At 37.8% G+C, this 16,271-nt stretch overlaps 1 protein-coding gene across 1 annotated transcript in view; it reads right to left on the minus strand.

Annotated features, from left to right (window-relative positions):
* Positions 1-1,243: 1,243 nt before the first annotated feature.
* LOC138334630 (MMS19 nucleotide excision repair protein homolog) overlaps positions 1,244-16,271 on the minus strand; it is a 30,538-nt gene continuing 15,510 nt past the window's right edge. The window contains exons 17-26 of the mRNA XM_069283268.1: positions 15,999-16,239; positions 15,144-15,243; positions 13,749-13,820; positions 10,937-11,003; positions 7,500-7,660; positions 6,951-7,137; positions 5,733-5,815; positions 4,132-4,299; positions 3,268-3,428; positions 1,244-3,025 (exon numbers count right to left, since the gene is read on the minus strand). Of these exons, the coding sequence (XP_069139369.1) occupies positions 3,001-3,025; positions 3,268-3,428; positions 4,132-4,299; positions 5,733-5,815; positions 6,951-7,137; positions 7,500-7,660; positions 10,937-11,003; positions 13,749-13,820; positions 15,144-15,243; positions 15,999-16,239 (1,265 nt within the window). The 3' untranslated portion in view covers positions 1,244-3,000. The remainder of the gene's footprint in view (positions 3,026-3,267; positions 3,429-4,131; positions 4,300-5,732; positions 5,816-6,950; positions 7,138-7,499; positions 7,661-10,936; positions 11,004-13,748; positions 13,821-15,143; positions 15,244-15,998; positions 16,240-16,271) is intronic.

Consider the following 16,271-nt stretch of genomic DNA (forward strand, 5'->3'; position numbering starts at 1 on the left):
ATCATTTATGCTCTGTCGGCGGTGGAGCATCTTTAAGGAAATCATCCATATTTACCTACATCATCTCCGAAACATTTAGGCTGATTTTGAATACAGATCAAATGAAAGGCTCTTTGGGTAATTGACAAAAAAATCTAGGAAGTCTGACTTGTATAACAAATGATATTGTTAATATTGGCAATCAAAAAAAGTGACAGAAAAAAAATATTTTCAATTAGTATCAAAAACCTTTAATTGTATACATGTACCTATTAGTGATTAAGAGTAAGAAAAGGAAATTAATTAAAAGTTAAAGTTGTTAGGTCAAATCAATGAGTCCCAAATCTTATAAGCCATCTTGTTATGTGACTTAGAGTTAACTAACTTATTTTTGTGTGCGATTTTTTTTCTCTCTCGGAAATTTCTTATATTTCGTCGGCAAGAACAAATTGCAAAAATAATCACCACAAAAAAGTATCAAGCGTATAAACTGTAGATTAACATGTTTATGAAAAGCTAAATCATAATTGACGCTAAAAAAATAGATAATAAAAATATGCGTTGTTCCTTTTATCTCCTGTTATCAGTAGGTAGTGTAAGATATTTCAAGTTGATTGAGGTAAACATGATTAAAACAATTTAATAGGTGAAGTACCCTTACAGCTAGCCCCGAGATACTCTGTCATTATGACAGATAGATGTCTGGTGTAGGGCCAGAGCACAGTGCTATATCAAAAGGTGGAACTCGCTGACACTGTTTGATATCGGACCAGGTCTTCTCCCATTCAGACTGACCTCTGAGAGGCCCCACTTACCTAGGTCATTCAAGTTTATATGTCTATGTGTATATATTTTTTTTTCAATAAAATTACTGTCATGATAAGAACAGATGCTGGCAAGCTGCCAGTGTTGATTACCTGGAATTTATTTTACAGACTTGTTGATAATGTCTTAATTTGCTTCCCATCGGCTGTACCCTTGTGTAATACACAGAAATTTTGATTTGATATTTACATCATCTAGAAATAAGTTGGTTTTAAGTACATCAACATAAAATCATGTAAGGCTACGGTGACTGAGTGGTCAAGATGTCCCAAGTTAAATGATATTACTGCAAGCCCTCCACCTCACAAGTTTGAATTCTAAATAGGGCAGTTGCCAGGAAATGACTGTAGGTCAGTGGTTTTTCTCCAGGTTCTCCGGCTTTTCTCCATCATATAAACCTGACACAGCCTTAAATGACCCAGACTGTTAACAATACACAATAAACACAAGAAGAACTTCATTGCTCTAGGATTTTATTGATTTTTAAAATTGAAAATACAACATAAATGAGTTGTAATATAATTATATAAACATTTTACTAGCTTATTTAACTTACAAATGATAGTTTACAATAGTGTTTACTGAGTACAAACTCAACAACAATAAATCCTGAACAATTTCGTATATAGATATAGCATTTATTTTTATCTCACCATGCACCAATGAACTTCTCTCAGTTGACAGTTATGGGACTATGAATGCCGACTGGATACTGAAGCGCGCTAGCCAGTCGGCATCTATCCTTCCATTATTGCAAACTGAAAGCAGTAATTTGCAGAGTATTACATATGATAGCGATTTCTTACAATTTTCTCCTTAAATCTATGCAATTATTGTCAAGGACGGCATAGCCATTTCCGGTGATTTCCAACAAGTTTATTCACGACAATTAGAATGACGTCATAATAAAAACATGGCAGTCTTGTTATACAGAATGCTGACTGCATTTGGTAGGGTTACAAAGCGGAGCTGCAGTGAAAATGAAAATATAAGAATCTGCGGGGCAAGAATATATAACGATTTCGATGTGAGTATCAATATTATACTTCAAGATATGGACATTTGAATTCTGTTTACACTAGCGTAACACCGGGGCGGTGATATGGTTATATAGACCGTATTTTAACATACAACAGTTAACAAGAGATCCCAGAGGGATCTTGGCGCCCACCTAAGAACGATCTTTGTCTGACAAAGGAAAGAGGGATCTTTTCTCTGCTTTTCAAGCTTTTACTACATATTACTACACATGAAATTTGAGAAAGATCAATTGACTGCTTTCTGAAATATATAACAGTAACAAACTTCAATTATCAAAATCCAAGATACCTGTCGGCCATCTTGTTCACCGATCGATCCTAAAATGCAATATGCACAACTAGGGACCTAAGGAACCTGTACATGAAATTTGAGAAAAATTCTTTTGGTACTTTTTGAGAAATAGCGGTAACAAACTTTAAACTATCAAAATCCAAGATGGCGGCCTGTCGGCCATCTTGTTAACCGATTGGTCCCAAAATGCAATATGCACAACTAGGCCCCTAGGGGAACTTACATGTGAAATTTGAGAAAGATCCCTTCAGTACATTCTGAGAAATAGCGGTAACAAACTTTAAACTATCAAAATCCAAGATGGCTGCCTGGCGGCCATCTTGTTAACCGATTGGTCCCAAAATGCAATATGCACAACTAGGCCCCTAGGGGAACTTACATGTGAAATTTGAGAAAGATCCCTTCAGTACATTCTGAGAAATAGCGGTAACAAACTTAAACTATCAAAATCCAAGATGGCTTCCTGGCGGCCATTTTGTTGACCAATTGGTCCCAAAATACAATATGCACAACTAGGGCACTAGGGGAATCTACATATGAAATTTTAGAAACATCCCTTCTGTACTTTCTGAGAAATAGCGGTAACAAGAATTGTTAACGGACGGACGGACGGACGACGGACCACGGACAAAAAGCGATTTGAATAGCCCACCATCTGTTGATGGTGGGCTAAAAAGCAATATACTACATTCTTACACTAGCCTGGAAACATCTCTATTAAAACAGCAGACACATTTCCAACCATGTTCAGGTACATTACCACGTGTACATGACGTTTTCTACGGTCTGAATATTTATACTTGTACACGTCTGTCAAAGATAATTGTGTAGGAGAGGTGCGTTAGTCAAGCAATGGATCGTTCATCAACTTGGTTCTCCGATCAAAAACCTGAAATAAAAAACAAACTGTTTAATAAGAAGTTCTTCATCTGTAAGACTTCACATTCTATGCTATAGAAGTCATATAAAAAAAACACCCAGAAATAAACTTATTTCCTCCTGCTAATAAATCTAAATATAATGTCTAAATCTCAAACTTAATTGGCTGTAAAAAAAAAAATCTGGTATAAAAACTCAAAATTTAGTCACCACGGAAATAATTTGGTTTCCGTTTACAGTAGAAATAATTACCACTGTGAGCGAGCAGTAACAGCCTCCTTCCTAACCAGTCTTTTCTTATCGTCAAGGACTTTCTCCAGTCGTCGCACAACTTTAGCTTTATGTCGCAACAGCAAATGGTCAGGCAAGGCAGATAGGGCACTTACCAATCGTAGAGCTTCTATTCGGATTTTCTATGTAAATAGAGGAAAGTGAATCTGTCATAAATGGCTTCAATTTCATAATATAGTTAATAAATAATAATAAGGAATTGCAGATATAATAGTTCTAATTGTTCAATTCCGATTTTTCATGTTAAGATTGAATAATGAAACTTTGACAAAGGCTTCAACTTTATAATATGAATGTATCAATAAGGAACTGCAGAAATATAATGTGTATAGAAATAATGGCTTCTGTATGGCAGTCTTTTACGGAACTTCTTATTATCGTTTTTTTTTTTCTATTATTTTTCCTGCTTTTTTATAAAGTTTATGAGAGTTTGATGTTATGGTGATTTGAGGTGAAACCAAGCTGAAGCAAAAGACAATTCACTTCTTAAGCAATAATTTTGCCAAATTACGGGCACATAAACATGTACTTTCGATTTCTAAATCATTCACCCCTGAAGACATTTGAACCCTTCTAATTTCAAAGGATGGAAGAGTTCATTATGAATCTGCAGGGGTGTATGAGTTAACAAGCAAATATTTCTATTATTAAAGAACAGTTACATAAAAAAGAATAAGGGTTTTTAACATTTTGAAAATTAAGAATTGTCAAGTTTTAAATCATCACATTCAAACCTAAAGGCACATTTAGACTCTTCTGCATCAAAGACTAGACCAGTCCATTGTGAAATTTCAGGGGTTAATGAGTTAATGTTGTCAGTCTTACCATTGACGAAGGTTGTGTACACAGCTGGAGTAAATGTGGTAAAAGTGTGTCCACATGTTTAGATATCAGATCTGGTGCATCATGGGTAAGGTCACATAGTATCGTCGTGGTGGACAACTGAAGGTCAAGGTCATCAGACTGCAAGGAGTGCACCAGTAACGGGAATAGCTGTAGAAGGAAAAGTAATAGTTAATTAAATCCATAAAATTCATTACTTAATGAACTCTAAAACAGAGCAAGGGGCAGGTCATCATAGAAGGAAAGATTTCAACTGAGGTCAAAGGCACAGCTTACGTTAAATGGATTTTATGTAATCGTTACTGGGCCTCTTCAGAATGAAAGGTGTCCGAACTTCCCAAACTTTTCTGCATAGTTATCTCGTTATACTTATTGCTTATTATCAACTGTAAAAAAGTAAAAAAGTAAAGTAACTGCCTAACTCTGATTGGTCTGAATATTATCTGCCTATCTCTATTTGGTCTGGTTAACAATTGCCTAACTCTGTCTGGTCTCTGTAATAATTTCCTAACTCTGATTGGTGGCAGTAACAATTGCCTAACTCTGATTGGTCTTGGTAATAATTGCCTAGCTCTGATTGGTCTGGGTAAGAATTGCCTAACTCTGATTGGTCTGGGAAATAATTGCCTAGCTCTGATTGGTCTTGGTAATAATTGCCTAACTCTGATTGGTCTTGGTAATAATTGCTTAGCTCTGATTGGTGTAGGTAATAATGGCCAAACTCTGAAGATCTGGGTAACAATTGCTTAACTCTGATTGGTTTTGGTAATAATTGCCTAACTCTGATTGGTGTCGGTAGCAATTGCCTAACTCTGATTGGTCTGGGTAAGAATTGCCTAACTCTGATTGGTCTGGGAAATAATTGCCTAACTCTGATTGGTCTTGGTAATAATTGCCTAACTTTGATTGGTCTGGGAAATAATTGCCTAACTCTGATTGGTCTTGGTAATAATTGCCTAGCTCTGATTGGTCTTGGTAATAATTGCCTAGCTCTGATTGGTGTAGGTAATAATTGCCTAGCTCTGATTGGTCTTGGTAATAATTGCCTAACTCTGATTGGTCTTGGTAATAATTGCCTAGCTCTGATTGGTCTTGGTAATAATTGCCTAGCTCTGATTGGTGTAGGTAGTAATGGCCAAACTCTGAAGATCTGGGTAACAAATGCTTAACTCTGATTGGTCTTGGTAATAATTGCCTAACTCTGATTGGTGTCGGTAGCAATTGCCTAACTCTGATTGGTCTGGGTAAGAATTGCCTAACTCTGATTGGTCTGGGAAATAATTGCCTAACTCTGATTGGTCTTGGTAATAATTGCCTAACTCTGATTGGTCTTGGTAATAATTGCCTAACTCTGATTGGTCTTGGTAATAATTGCCTAACTCTGATTGGTCTTGGTGATAATTGCCTAACTCTGATTGGTGTCGGTAGCAATTGCCTAACTCTGATTGGTCTAGGTAAGAATTGCCTAACTCTGTTTGGTCTGGATAATAATTGCCTAACTCTAGATCTGTTTGGTCCGGATGATAATTGAATTCTTGAGAAAGTGAAACCAAAGATTGCCAATTCTTATACATGATACTTACTGGAGGTAGCTCACTTAGGAACACTTGTCTTGGCAGGGCATTCAGCATGTGGGACAGACAAATCAGGTAGTTCTTCTTTGTACCTGGAGATAAATAAAAAGATATATAAATTTTATTTCATTCCAGTGAAAGTCAAATTCATTCATTTGTAGCTCTGCATCAAATCATGCTACAGCTGGAATATCTAGTATCTGGGACTCATTTTTATTCAGAAGAAGGGTACACTGTTAACATTTAATACTGGTAGGCATGGAACAAACCATAATTATAAGTCAATAGATGGTTTCAAGATACCTAAATTGTCGTTGGTAGGATACCATTGATTGGTCATACCTTCCAGTGATTGTGATGTCCTATATTTTGACCTGATTTTGTGACGTCATAATTGCCAGAATGTGGGACTAGTCATACTTAAATCATGTTGTTTTCTGATCTCAAAACTCTTCTCTTGAAACCTTTATTGCAGACGATTTCAAGCCATCCTCAATATCCATAGGTTACTATGGTTATTATCACTGTCGTTATATCCACCTAGGGACAATGTCATAGTAAGGCTCTGTGGCAGAAGTTTGTGTATAAGATGAGATAGGGCAAAGTAGTCCTTTGATGCACATCAAAAGAAATTGGTTGGTCAAATAATGGTACACCGTATTTGCTTTGAAACAGGATGCTGTACATTTGAAATTTTCAAAGAAAGTCCCTGTAGGCCTGTGCTCAGTCGTTTTTCCACCAAAAGGCATAGTTCATTTGTGTTAACCACTAGGGTTTTGAGAATGCTTTAAAGGCCCACTACCTTTCCGAAACGGATTTAATTTTTAAAATGGGAATGTAAAATAAGATCTATAATTTTGTAGAGTCGCTAAAAATTATTAACTTACCGTTGATACTACATTTATCATCACCTTCTGAACGATTTGATTAGAATAAACAAAATGTTTATTTTCATAAAGCGGGTCGTATTATGCTTCCCGCCGTCGTCCTAAATACCGCGCGGTAGTTGACTATCACTGCGCCAGACGGCAAAACAGCGAATTGATTCTCCACTGTTTTCATATGTTAATCAGGAAATCTTGCATAAGTTTGGTGTCGTAACCTTATTTTAGGTCATCGGTATGCATTTTCTGATGTTATTAATGTTTCTTAAGAAACCTTTATATTTTGCTCCGGAAAGGTAATGGGCCTTTAAAGCGTTCACCTATTTATGCAACAGATACTTACCAGGAGAGGAACCCTGAAATCCTTCTTGAAGTTTCCGTAAGTTTTCCACAAACACCCTCTGCTTATACATCATTTGTATGTGAGATCCGTTGGCTTTAGAGAATATGTCAGGAAAATCACCTAAAATGATCGCAAAACCTGTGGCAGCCTGTTCTCCTAGACTTGTGTCCTCCAGTAGGCTAGAGAGCTGTCAGAGATACAAACATATAAATAAAATACAGGTTATTATCGGTAATAAACTTTAAATTGAATTGATTTCATGCAGTGAAATTTTTGTGCAAAGCAAATGAGGACAGGTTTAGGAAATTACCAAAATATTGCCACAAAAATGTTTCAAATCACAAAATAAACTTGGCATGAAAAAGTAGTTTGGCATGATAATTCCAAATTCAGTTGCCACAAAAATAAGTTGACAGTAACAGCAGATGAATTTATAGTGTATACTAGAGAGACATCAATATGATTTAAACATGCTCAAAATATCGTTTTTAATTCAAACATGGCCCATATCCTTTCATTCTAAATATCTCTATGACTATGAATGATTACCTTGTTCATTAGTTCCTTTGCTTTACTATGACCCCTCATAGCAAGAGCTTTGGTGATCCAGATTAACAGATTAAGTGCCGTTTTTGTGCTATCTTCCGCATCTTCCAGAATTTTATATATCTTATCACACGTGGTCTGGAGGAACTGGGAAAGACTTTCGCCTGGAAATGGATAAACATAGCAAAATTTTTCAAAAGATGTGCTTCTGGAAAAATAAAATCATTGAGAGGCGTATTAGGAACATCTGATTTTAGTGCTATACGATTAGTTGAACTGGACCTACCAGGATGCGATTGATCCTATCAGCAAAGGGAGGTAATCTCTCGACTCATAAAACGAAACTCTCCACTGATGTTTATAAAAGATTATTTTTGATGTTTCAGATCACATCTGACAGAAATTGTTTCTCTTCAATATTCTTTTGCGTAAATCTGAAGAAAAGGGTAGGAATCACATCCTTGACTTAGGTTGTTCCTGATGCATTACAGAACTCAATAAAGGCTCTTATCAATAATTTAGATTTTTTTACATAATTTTTGAATTCCAAAAAATCACAAAAAGAGATACAGTATTCGATCCAATAAGCGCCCATGTCCCTATTAGCGCCCCTCCCCCTTTTGATTCCTCAACTTCAATTGTCCTGTTGTAAATAAAGACTTAAACTATCAAAACTGTATAGGTTTGCACTTTGCTTTAGCAATAATTTCGTCATAGTAAGCATCTTTTTATTTTTTCAATTTTCTAAACGCCCTGGGCGCTGGCGACTTAACACATATGCAACAGCCTCCCAATACATTCAGACAATCACACAGGCAACTTACAAAACACTCCCAAATACATTCAGACAATCACACAGGCCTTACAAAAACAACCTCCCAATACATTCAGACAATCACACAGGCAACTTACAAAACAGCCTCCCAATACATTCAGACAATCACACAGGCAACTTACAAAACAGCCTCCCAATACATTCAGACAATCACACAGGCAACTTACAAAACAGCCTCCCAATACATTCAGACAATCACACAGGCAACTTACAAAACAGCCTCCCAATACATTCAGACAATCACACAGGCAACTTACAAAACAGCCTCCCAATACATTCAGACAATCACACAGGCAACTTACAAAACAGCCAATCACCAAATACATTCAGATTCAGACAATCACAACAGGCAACTTACAAAACAGCCTCCCAATACATTCAGACAATCACACAGGCAACTTACAAAACAGCCTCCCAATACATTCAGACAATCACACAGGCAACTTACAAAACAGCCTCCCCAATACATTCAGACAATCACACAGGCAACTTACAAAACAGCCTCCCAATACATTCAGACAATCACACAGGCAACTTACAAAACAGCCTCCCAATACATTCAGACAATCACACAGGCCAACTTACAAAACAGCCTCCCCAATACATTCAGACAATCACACAGGCAACTTACAAAACAGCCTCCCAATACATTCAGACAATCACACAGGCAACTTACAAAAAACAGCCTCCCAATACATTCAGACAATCACACACAGGCAACTTACAAAACAGCCTCCCAATACATTCAGACAATCACACAACTTACAGCCTCCAATACAACAGACAATCAAACAGCAACTTCCCAATACATTCAGACAATCACACAGGCCAACTTACAAAACAGCCCCAATACATTTCAGACAATCACACCAACTACAAAACAGCTCCCAATACATTCAGACAATCACAGGCAACTTACAAAACAGCCTCCCAATACATTCAGACAATCACACAGGCCAACTTACAAAACAGCCTCCCAATACATTCAGACAATCACACAGGCAACTTACAAAACAGCCTCCCAATACATTCAGACAATCACACAGGCAACTTACAAAACAGCCTCCCAATACATTCAGACAATCACACAGGCAACTTACAAAACAGCCTCCCAATACATTCAGACAATCACACAGGGCAACTTACAAAACAGCCTCCCAATACATTCAGACAATCACACAGGCAACTTACAAAACAGCCTCCCAATACATTCAGACAATCACACAGGCAACTTACAAAACAGCCTCCCAATACATTCAGACAATCACACAGCAACTTACAAAACAGCCTCCCAATACATTCAGACAATACACACAGGCAACTTACAAAACAGCCTCCCAATACATTCAGACAATCACACAGGCAACTTACAAAACAGCCTCCCAATACATTCAGACAATCACACAGGCAACTTACAAAACAGCCTCCCAATACATTCAGACAATCACACAGGCAACTTACAAAACAGCCTCCCAATACATTCAGACAATCACACAGGCAACTTACAAAACAGCCTCCCAATACATTCAGACAATCACACAGGCAACTTACAAAACAGCCTCCCAATACATTCAGACAATCACACAGGCAACTTACAAAACAGCCTCCCAATACATTCAGACAATCACACAGGCAACTTACAAAACAGCCTCCCAATACATTCAGACAATCACACAGGCAACTTACAAAACAGCCTCCCAATACATTCAGACAATCACACAGGCAACTTACAAAACAGCCTCCCAATACATTCAGACAATCACACAGGCAACTTACAAAACAGCCTCCCAATACATTCAGACAATCATACAGGCAACTTACAAAACACAGCCTCCCAATACATTCAGACAATCACACAGGCAACTTACAAAACAGCCTCCCAATACATTCAGACAATCACACAGGCAACTTACAAAACAGCCTCCCAATACATTCAGACAATCACACAGGCAACTTACAAAACAGCCTCCCAATACATTCAGACAATCACACAGGCAACTTACAAAACATCCTCCCAATACATTCAGACAATCACACAGGCAACTTACAAAACAGCCTCCCAATACATTCAGACAATCACACAGGCAACTTACAAAACAGCCTACCCAATACATTACAATCCCACACAGACAATGGAATTCATGAAATAAATATGAAACCTTCTGAAATTATACAAACTTTTCATCTACATGGGATGGTCAAATGATTTCTGAAATTATAAGTCCTAAGACAAGGAAAAAGGGAAAACCAAAATATCAAAAATACTATGAGAGATCCTGAGAAAAAACAGGACAATATTCAATTATTAAAATCCAAGATGGCTGTCTATTGGTGTTAACAGTTATGTAGTAATATTATCAAATACTGTGAGACAGAAAACAAGTAACAATTACCTCCATTGGGACAGGAACATATAACTGGCAGTTACAAGTGTCATCAATTTGTGTCTGTTGCCATAGGCGATGAAATCTAGGAGATCAAAACAAAATCAGGACTTACATGAGACCCTACGTAAACTCTTAACATATTTGTAATGTCACAACAATGTGGCCGTTTTTGTTTATTTGGAACAACCGGTTCGACCGTTTGTTAAAGTCATTATTACTTGTATAAAATCCTGACGGACCTGCAGTTTTTTGATACAGGCCTGTGAGGGCTTTGTCAAGGCTCGTCTGAAAACAAAATAAAATCACCAGGTCCGTCTGTTATTCATAAACGAACAACTTGGTCCAACCAGTCAAACCATGTAATCAAAAACGGCCCTGCTAAAACCAAGAGCAGATAACTGTAATATTCAATGATAGGATTTAGATTCCAAACAGGACATTTTTTCCACATTTTGAAGACATCTGGTAGTAAAACGTTTTCCACCATTGGGTACACATGCTTTCTTGGACATTTGATGAAGGTGACAATGCACTACCAGGTATCTGTATATGTCATCATGAAGTAACATTGTTACCTGACTCTCTATATAAATGTAAATGAAATAATTTCTCATATTGACTAGTCAATAGTTTGACTGTTGACTGGGACGGAACGTTTGCATGCGTTTATTGTTGACGTCATAATTAATTGTTGACATCATAAACACTGGTGCGTTGGATCGACCCAAATAACGGTATTCTTTCAGCGAAAGTCTATCTTACCAGAGGCTCAGTGATAAGTTTAAGATTGTGGTTCAGGTAATAAAACAGTTGTCCATGCCTTTTCAGCCAACAGTCAAAACTCTTTCCCTTGGTGTCAGGACCAACCCTTATAACTGTTTCCTTTGCCTCCGGCCTCGGAAAACAGTTCATCAGGTTGGTCCCAGCACCTCGGGAAAGAGTTTTGACTGAAAAGGCATGAAACAACTGTATACTGTCAAACATAAACTGTCATTGGTTTTGTTTTAATGTATAAAATGTTATATTTTATGTATTGTAGCAGAAAACTATACTAGGTTATTTATCATTATGAAACAGGTTTAATTCAATCGGTAGAGCATGTGGCGAGTGTTTGTTTGGCGTTTCAGAGTTTGAGGGCCTCAGGGATCATGAACAGACAAAAGTCCAAAACTGTCTTGACTTTAAACTTAGCCAATCAAAGACGACCTTACAAAAAACTACATCATTTATGATTGGCTAAATCAAACTGAAGTCTAAGATTCTTTCATTATCCTAGAATCTGGTCTGGGTGCTCCTTTCAAGCTAAATCACAGACAGTTGCAGAGCACCCTTACAAAATTTTTCAGCGTGGTTACAGCCAGGGCCCTGGCCACGACCCCTCGGATACAAAATTCATATCCCCTTGGGAAACAATTTCGTAATAGGCCCAGGAATTCAAGGTAATTTTAACGATATTTTTATTCAGTAAAATTTTTTTCCATTTAAAAAATAATTGCAGAGAAAGTGACTCACATTTTATTCAGTATTTTTCAATGTACCCCTACCTTTTTGAATAAAACCCTAGGCCCCAAGGATCTTCATACCCACATTGAAAGAAAATTTTAGTCTAAATTCGATCACAAAAATCTCTGAAAACTCTACCCTTCCCCCAAGATGTTTGTGGCCAAAAAAGTGCCATCCATTCTTTTGCAACTCTAAATGGATTCATATAACAGATTTAAAGCTATAATTATACCTTTACCACTTTTAATATTGGGCCCATGCATTTCCTGCCCCTAAGTGGGGTCAGAGCCAAAATTTATACAAGTTCTGTTCCCCCTCCCCCAAGGATGTTTTGTGGCCAAATTTGGTTACAAATCATGAAGAACTCTATGACTAGTAGCGATTTAAAGGATTTACCTCTATTTCCCCTTTTGGGCCCCGCCCCTCCTGCCCCCGGGGGGTCAGAGCCAAAATTTATAAAAGTTCTGTTCCCCTTCCCAAAAGGATGTTTGTGTGGCCAAATATGGTTACATTCCATTCAGAACTCTATGACTAGTAGCTATTTAAAGGATTTACCTCTATTACCCCTATTGGGCCCCGCCCCTCCTGCCCCTTGGGGAACAGAGCCAAAATTTATACAAGTTCTGTTCCCCTTCCCCCAAGGATGTTTGTGGCCAAATTTGGTTACAATTCATGTAGAACTCTATGACTAGTAGCGATTTGAAGGATTTACCTCTATTACCCCTATTGGGCCCCACCCCTCCTGCCCCCGTGGGGTCAGAGCCAAAAATTTATACAAGTTTTGTTCCCCTTCCCCCAAGGATGTTTGTGGCTAATTTTGGTTACAATTCATGCAGAACTCTAGGACAAGTAGCGATTTAAAGGATTTACCTCTATTTCCCCTATTGGGCCCCGCCCCTCCTGCCCCCGAGGGGTCAGAGCCAAATTTTTATACAAGTTTTGTTCCCCTTCCCCCAAGGATGTTTGTGGCTAATTTTGGTTACAATCCATGCAGAACTCTAGGACAAGTAGCGATTTAAATGATTTACCTCTATTTCCCCTATTGGGCCCCGCCCCTCCTGCCCCGGGGGGTCAGAGCCAAAATTTAAACAAGTTCTGTTCCCCTTCCCCCAAGGATGTTTGTGGCCAAATTTGGTTACAATCCATGCAGAACTCTTAGTAGCGATTGAAAGGAAATGTTGACGGACAGACGGACGCCGACGGACGCCGACGGACGACGGACGACGGACGCCGCGCCATGACATAAGCTCACCGGCCCTTCGGGCCAGGTGATAACAATTGATATCATGGAGACAGTGCACATTAATATGGATTCATATAAAATGAAAGTCTGAAATTATACTTTTCATCTCAAAATGATTTAAGTCCTCAGGAAAAAGGGAAACCAAAATATCAAAATCTATGAGAGATCCTGAGAAAAAACAGGAACAATATTCAATTATTAAAATCCAAGATGGCTGTCTATTGGTGTTACAGTTATGTAGCAATATTATCAAATACTGTGAGCAGAAAACAAGTAACAATTACCTCCATGGGACAGGAACATATAACTGGCGTTACAAGTGTCATCAACTGTGTCTGTTGCCATGGCGATGAAATCTAGGAGATCAAAACAAAATACTTACATGAGACCCTACGTAAACTCTTAACATATTTGTAATGTCACAACAATGTGGTCGTTTTTGTTTATTTGGAACAACCGGTTCGACCGTTTGTTAAAGTCATTATTACTTGTATAAAACCTGACGGACCTACAGTTTTTGATACAGGCCTGTGAGGGCTTTGTCAAGGCTCGTCTGAAAACAAAATAAAATCACCAGGTCCGTCTTTCATTCATAAACGAACAACTTGGTCCAACCAGTCAAACCTTGTAATCAAAAACGGCCCTGCTAAAACCAAGAGCAGATAACTGTAATATTCAAAGATAGGATTTAGATTCCAAACATGACATTTTTTCCACATTTTGAAGACATCTGGTAGTAAAACGTTTTCCACCATTGGGTACACATGCTTTCTTGGACCTTTGATGAAGGTGACAATGCACTACCAGGTATCTGTATTATTGTCATCATGAAGTAACATTGTTACCTGACTCTCTATATAAATGTAAATGAAGTAATTTCACCTATTGACTAGTCAATAGTTTGACTGTTGACCGGAGCAGAACGTTTGCATGCATTTATTGTTGACGTCATAATTAATTGTTGACGTCATAAACACCAGTGCGCCGGATCAACCCAAATACTGGTATTCTTTTGGCGAAAGTCTATCTCACCAGAAGCTCAGTGATAAGTTTAAGATTGTGGTTCAGGTAATAAAACAGTTGTCCATGCCTTTTCAGTCAACAGTCAAAACTATTTCCCTCGGTGTCGGGACTAACCCTATAAACTGTTTCCTTTGGCCTCCAGCCTCCAGAAACAGTTCATCGGGTTGTTCCCAGCACCTCGGGAAAGAGTTTTGACTGTTGACTGAAAAGGCATGAAACAACTGTATAATATCATACATAAACGATCACTGGTTTTGTATTAATGTAAAATGTTATATTTTATGTATTGTAGCAGAACTGGATTAGGTTTATCATTATAACTAGGTAGTTCAATCGATACAGCATGTGGCTAGTGTTTGGAGGTTCAGAGTTTGAGAGGCCTCAAGATCATGAAACAGACAAAGCCCAAAACTGTCTTAAGTTTAGACTTACGACATTACAAAAAACTACATCATTTATGATTGGCTACGTCAAATCTGAAGTCTTAGATTCTTTCATTATCCTAGAGTCTGGTCTGGATGCTCCCTTCCAGCTAAATCACAGACAGTTGCAGAGCACCCTTACAAATTTTTCAGTGTGGTTACAGCATAACTGCAGTATGCATACATCATGAAAATACAAGATAAACATGTCATACTGATTTATACCCAACGTACCTGTAGTGGTTGAAACTGTGTAGACATTGTACATGTAAGGTATTCTGTGGCATTACGTAGGTAAACTTGAGTCAAATTTTTGTACAACTCCGTCAATTTCCTGTAAAACAATTGAGCCCCAATCATTAATCTACAAACACTTTTCATTGTTATGGCCATAGACAATGGGATTAACAGTCATGTAAGATAAACCGACACATTTCCAGAAATTCTATAGGGCCTTTAAAATCATAAGAATTCAGATCTTGGGTTGCACACACATGTTTATCATTATTGAATACGCTTTGCTAGACCTGATTCAAATACATTGTCTTTTTGTTACCCAGGTTAATACTAGCCACAATTGACCTCTTAGTTAAATAAAACTTCTCTTTAGTTCAATCAGTTGAGCATCAGACTGATAATCCAGAGGTTCCAAGTACGATCCCGGGCACAGGCAGTGATTATGTTTATATAAATTCATGCACTCCGTTACATTTTAACAGTTTTAAAGGAAATTCTTAATATATACGCTGTAGTAGTCTTATTTATTACCATAATACTGATCCAATATTAGGTCTCTTGGCAACTAGGTACCAAGGTCATTGGTTTGAATAATTTTCAAATATTGACAAACAAAGATATTTACATTTTAATTTTCCACACTAAGTAACCTTACCAAACTCAGTTCACCACTTCCATCTGCTTATTTTGACGTAATTATCATTGTAACGTCACAAATATCGAGCCAGTGATCACGGAAAATGTCTGTTCGAATATCAACACAACTGCATTTAGTTGGCATTCATACTCCCATAATTACCAACTTATTGCGGTCCAATGCTTAATTAACATACCTGGTCATGGGTGACTTACTTTTTATCTAGATATAAGACCACCTGGTACACACAGGCGGCCAGAAACAAGAGTACGGCTTCATTGTGTACACAGCTGTTGTGATGACTAGGATCGGTTGCCATGGAGATAAGGAGACTGAAGAGTTCCGGTAAGGTTTGACTATAGAGGAAGGTGAGCAGGTCTGGGCAAGAGACAGCAGCAGTGAAGATGTCCGATAAACAACCGGCCACACACTTTATATCTGCCTCATTGGTAGACTCTGTAATGAGAACCATAAATTTCCTTTTGTTG

This window comes from Argopecten irradians, chromosome 11 (genome assembly GCF_041381155.1).
Source record: "Argopecten irradians isolate NY chromosome 11, Ai_NY, whole genome shotgun sequence".
Taxonomy (NCBI): Eukaryota; Metazoa; Mollusca; class Bivalvia; order Pectinida; family Pectinidae; genus Argopecten; species Argopecten irradians.